The 5365-nt window shown below is 46.5% G+C and overlaps 1 protein-coding gene across 3 annotated transcripts in view; it reads right to left on the reverse strand.

Annotated features, from left to right (window-relative positions):
* Positions 1 to 5365, reverse strand: part of Uba1 (ubiquitin like modifier activating enzyme 1) — a 26086-nt gene that overhangs the window by 7030 nt on the left and 13691 nt on the right. For all 3 annotated transcript variants that reach the window (XM_013350661.2, XM_013350662.2, XM_005358914.3), the window contains 9 exons: positions 4915 to 5021; positions 4589 to 4679; positions 4357 to 4489; positions 3768 to 3865; positions 3345 to 3491; positions 3035 to 3211; positions 2819 to 2923; positions 2652 to 2732; positions 2260 to 2415 (listed from right to left, as the gene is read on the reverse strand). In XM_013350661.2, coding sequence (XP_013206115.1) covers positions 2260 to 2415; positions 2652 to 2732; positions 2819 to 2923; positions 3035 to 3211; positions 3345 to 3491; positions 3768 to 3865; positions 4357 to 4489; positions 4589 to 4679; positions 4915 to 5021 — 1095 coding nt within the window. The remainder of the gene's footprint in view (positions 1 to 2259; positions 2416 to 2651; positions 2733 to 2818; positions 2924 to 3034; positions 3212 to 3344; positions 3492 to 3767; positions 3866 to 4356; positions 4490 to 4588; positions 4680 to 4914; positions 5022 to 5365) is intronic.

The following is a 5365-nucleotide window of genomic DNA, read 5'->3' on the forward strand; positions in this document are numbered from 1 at the left end:
TGTAGACCAGGCTGGTCTCGAACTCACAGAGATCCGCCTGCCTCTGCCTCCCGAGTGCTGGGATTAAAGGCGTGCGCCACCAACGCCCGGCTTAGCCGCCTCTTTCTGTTTAACTGATACCTACTATTCTTTTAGGGAGCAGCAGGTTGGAGATTCTCCCCGAAACAACCAGATATTAGACAAATAAGCATTAAGTGTTATGAAACCAAAGTCAGGTCACATCCCTCCTTTGCTTAGAACCTTGGCTCTCATCCCCACTCCAGGTAAACTTAATTGATTCCCAGGACCTCTCAGAGTAGAGCATAGTTCTACAGGCTATTATCTGGGCCTTGGGCACTTCCAACCAGAAGACCATCTAGTCCCCACACTCAACACAGCTTTGCAGAGATGAGGTCTTTCTTAAGGAACTAATGAGATCTGGAAACTAACCTCCCTAGCAAGCCCAGCTTGCTCTTTTACACTTTGCAAAGTACCAACATTGACTCAATATCTCACTGTTATATTGTATCTTTGTTACTTTGTTGTTGTTTGGAAACAGGATCTATGAAGTCATGGTCATGGAACTTACTTTGTAGACCAGATTGGCCTCAACTCAAGAGATCTGCCTACCTGTGTGCATCTGTGGGCCCAGCTGTATCTGGATTATATCTATTATGCATTTGCCCTTTACTACTTACCTTCCTCCACTAGCACCTTTACTCTTTCTTTTTGTTTGTTGAGACAGGGTTTCTCTGTGTAGACTTGGCTGTCCTGGAACTCAGTTTGTGGCCCAGGCTGGCCTTGAAGACAGAGATCTGCCTGCCTCTCAAGTGCTGAGATGAAAGGTATGAGCCACCATGTCCTACCTCATTTTATTCTTCAATGTACCTCAAGTATGTACAACAATAACTCCTACAGTAACTATTCAGTGAATAAATTAATGAACAGGTATACTGGGCAGTGATACTGATCTTATAGAAGGTCTCATAGATTTCTGATATCTCAGTTTCAAACTGCAGAGAAGAGTTACTGGCTGACTACAATGCCATCATTCAGGAGGCCTACTTTGAAAAATGGCCCTTGGTAGGAGTCTAGGATCTTGGATTTTATGGACAAGTTCCCATTGCTCCTTTACCTAATAATAATGGCTCGGTGTGCCTGAATTGTTTGTGAACAGTATGGTTTATGTTAAACACTGTCTTTTCTCCTAGAGTCAAGAAACCAGATCCCAGTAAAAGCCCTAGGTAGAGCGATGGGCAGGCTTCCCTGGCTAGAAACTTTTCAGGTGTATTGTTATATTTGTTACTGGGGAAATGAAGTCCATCTTCTGCAACTCCACTGGGAGATAACTCTTAGACACTTGCTGCTGATTTAACTCCATGAACCTTTCTTCCTTTGCTGATTATACTGTGTCCTTTTTCTGTAAAAAAAAATCAGCCACTAGTACCTCTTAGGCAGGCACTGAGTTTGGGAATATTTTTGGGAACCCCTAACACACTGTTCCAGAGCAGCACTGATAAGAGCTGGAGTGATGGTTCAGTGGTTAAGAGCACTTGTTGGTCTTCCAAAGGACTCAGTTTTGGTTTCCAGCACGCACATCCTATGGCTCACAACCTCTTATAACCCCCAAACTCCAGTTCTAAAGGACCCAACACTCTCTTCAGGCACTATGCACTCACACATATAAAATAAATAAAGATATCGTTGTTGTTGTTGTTTTCAAGACAGGGTCTTCTCACTGTGCAGCCCCAGCTGTCTGGAACTCGAGATCTGCTAGCCTCTGACTTCTGAGTGCTGGGATTAAAGGCGTGCCACACCACGCTTGCAATAAATAAATCTTCTTAAAAAAGTTAAGGAAAAAGTAAAAGGAAATGAAAGGGCAGGGGCTGCTAGGCCCCAGCACTTCCAAGGCAGAGGCAGGCGGATCTCTGTGAGTTCAAGACCAGTTCTGGTCTACAGAGCTAGTTCCAGGACAGGCTCCAAAGCCACAGAGAAACCCTGTCTCAAAAAACAAGACAAAACAAAAGGGCAGGGGCTATAGCTCAATGGCAATCTTTAACTAGCTACCCAGTATTTGTAAAGCTCTAGACTCAATTCTCAGTACTGAGAGAAAAAAGAATGAAAAAGAAACTGACTTGATGGTGGCTCAGAGGAGAGATGAAAATGAATGAGGGCTAAATGAATGACAGAAACAGAGGGCAAAAAGGGCAAATTCTGGGGACAAGAAAAAGGAGAAAAGCGAGATGTCAAAGTTCCATCTCCTACTTCCATTTATCTCACCGTGACATCCCAGGGCCGGAAAAGAAACTGTCGATTCAGATTTGATTTCTCAATGGTGTCCATGTCTGTGACAATGACTTCTCCACCCTCTCCACAGCCTAGCCCAATCATGGCAAAGTTTTTGAGCAATTCACAGCCAATGGCCCCTGCACCCACCTAAAAACATCCAAGAGACACACACAGAGGCAAGTCAGGGTAAAGCAAGCGGATATAAACCATAAAATTCCTCATGCCTGCAGAAGACAACAGGATTGAGCAAAAAGGTCTAGTACCACATATTTAGTCCCAGGGTTGTAAAGACACTCCCCTTCAGAATGCAAAAGAAAACCCCAGAGGGAGTGGCCAGAGACCAAGGGAGGTGCACATGCTAGGTGTCCAATGAGGTCACTCACCAGGAAGTACTTTTGCTTGCCCAGCTTCTCTTGAAAGTCTGAGCCAAATACAGCTACTTGCCCATCATAACGGTTTTGACGCTGGGGGATATAAAGTGAGGAGGGTCAGAGAGAAGCTTCCCCAGAAACACCCCAGATAATGCCTTTCTTCCAGTCCATTCACATACCGGGAGGCACTTATCCTCTGTAAGAGCCTCTTTGTCTTCTGGGAGACATTCAAGAGCATCAAAGTATAACCACTGCATGATGGGCATAAACTTCCCAGAGCAGGCCTAGTGGAGGAAAAGGAAAAAGGAAGTGGTCAGTGATAAGCAGACCCCAGTACATATGGATAGCAGATAATGAAGGAAAGGCAAAACCCAGTCCATTCCCACCCTGCTAACCTTCATAACTTCCTGGGCAGCGAGGCCCCCAATGAAAGCATTTACGGGTGCCAGGTCCCCAGCAGCAACATAAGCTAGCTTCCGTATAAGGTCTTTATCCAAGTTGTCCTGTTGTACTGCAGGTGGAGACCGAGCATTCACAGCCTGAGCTAGGGCCACCAGTTCTGTTGCATCTTCCTGGTAGGGCAAAGGAAACAGGTAAGCATCTCTCAGGCTACTGTCAGGAGATGGACAGTGGACAGGCAGAGGTATGGCGGGCATTTAACACCAAGGATTTCTATTCTGGCTGGCTGCTGGCCCACCTACCCACCTCATTTCGTGGTCGAGGTGGTCGGTTGTGCTGTGCACAGAATTGGTGCAGAGCTTGGAAGCCAATGTGTAGTTGGGCAGGGCGAGAAAACTTGGCAAAGTCAGTCATTACAAAGTCAGGCTCTGCCAGTGATGCTGGCAAGGATTTCTAAAATTGAGAAGAAAGGAGCAGAGAATTTGAAACGGTCTAGTGCAGTGGTTCTCAACCTGTAGGTCATGACCCCTTGGCAAAGCTCTATCTCCAAAAATATTTATGTTACAAATTGTAACTGCACCAAATTACAGTTATGAAGTAGCAACAAAATAATTTTATGATTGGGGTCACCACTACATGAGGAACTGTGCTAAAGGGTTGCAGCATTAGGAAGGTTGAGAACCACTGGTCTAGAACCACCCACCAAGAACCACTGTACCCAATACTCACAAAGCTAATCTTTTTAGGTACTTTGACCTGACTGACGATACCTCCACGGATGTAGTCAGAGAAGTTGGAGGTGTCACATATACTAAAGGTATAAGGACCTAGAGTGGATAGGGAGGCTGTCAGTCATATCCCCCTTAAAAGTCCACACAACTCAAGAGACAAGGAAAAAAATGCCTGCCTGACACAGTGCAGACGCCAGGTACTATCTTTCAACCCCAGGCCCCATTCGTGAGATCAGAAACCATCTCCTCTGCCCCAGAATAAGTTCAGACCCCATGAGAGCCTGTGTCCCTGACCCCAAGTCTATACTGGTGCTGTTTTTACCCAAACGAGCTTAAACATGAGCAGATCTTCTGTTCAAAATACAGGAGCCTCTTTCACCTCAACTCGGATAGATCCCAGAGGCCCATGCTCCTACTAACAACTCAAACATAATTGGTCCTTCTCGCCCATGCCCATCAGCTCTGGTGGGATCCCTGATTCTCTGAACCACCTCAGATATTCAGCCTATGGCTCCCCTCACTCTTAACTCAGGAACTCCTCCCTTTGATCTGCAAGACCCTAAGGTGCCCCCATAGTCCCAGCTCACCCAGTACTTTGATCTCTATGGGCTGACAGCCATTGAGTTGGATCATGCCCTGGACTTCTGAGAATGAGACAAAATCACCACTCTCAAATCCATGTCGGGCCTCATCAAGGCAGGTAACCACACCGGGATTGTCCTGGTTAAAAAGGAGCGAGCAAGTTAAGGAATAAGAGAAGACAGAGAGAACTGCCATTGCCTGTCTGTCTTCCAGGACCACTGGGGCTGGCCTCCTTACCTTGGTCACCATTGAAACCATAGCACTGAGTGGCTGCTCCCCATTGGAATCTGTGAGGACCATTTCCTCTCCAAAGTCACAGAAAAGTTGCCTGTATAGAGTGGCAAGAGGACTGATGCCTGAGGCCCACAAAAGTCCCCAGGTATCCTTCAAGGTGCAGTGGATACTGCTGAGGAAACCTGGCACATCACAATGATGATTTAACAGTACTAATGTCACACAGGAAGAGGTAAACACACAGAATATAAAACTTGAGTGGCAAAAGAGGGATAAGGGTCTTTGGCCTAGGAAAGTTTATGGGGAGAGGCATGGAAAAGGGCACTCACCCAAATAAGCCTCGTGTATCTGCCACCACTAGCTTGATGCCACGGCTATGACAGAACTCACCCACTCGTAGTTGGTCTTCCAGGGGGCTGTTGGTAAGGACCACCACCTGTGGAGAAATAAAGCCCAGTTCAAGAGCCCAGAACTAGAATTGTCCAGGTTTTCCCTGGTCCTCTAGGCCTCTCTCATAAAGACCTTCTGGGGAGCAGACTCAGTGAGGGGGAAAGACAGCAACGAGAAAACAAAGGCTAAGAGCATGTTGGGAAAGGTAGTGGTACTAGGTACAGACTGCAGAATAGCTGACTCACTTGTTTGCTAACTGCCTACAACCCTGCCATGCCCCGTGAGACATACGCAGGGCAAAACTACCTCCAGCCAGAGTCTGTGTTCACTCATACCACACCTATCTGTTGGTGGCTCTCAAGATGCTACCCACTCCACCCCAAGTTTTTT

The sequence above is a fragment of the Microtus ochrogaster genome, chromosome X (genome assembly GCF_000317375.1).
Source record: "Microtus ochrogaster isolate Prairie Vole_2 chromosome X, MicOch1.0, whole genome shotgun sequence".
Taxonomy (NCBI): Eukaryota; Metazoa; Chordata; class Mammalia; order Rodentia; family Cricetidae; genus Microtus; species Microtus ochrogaster.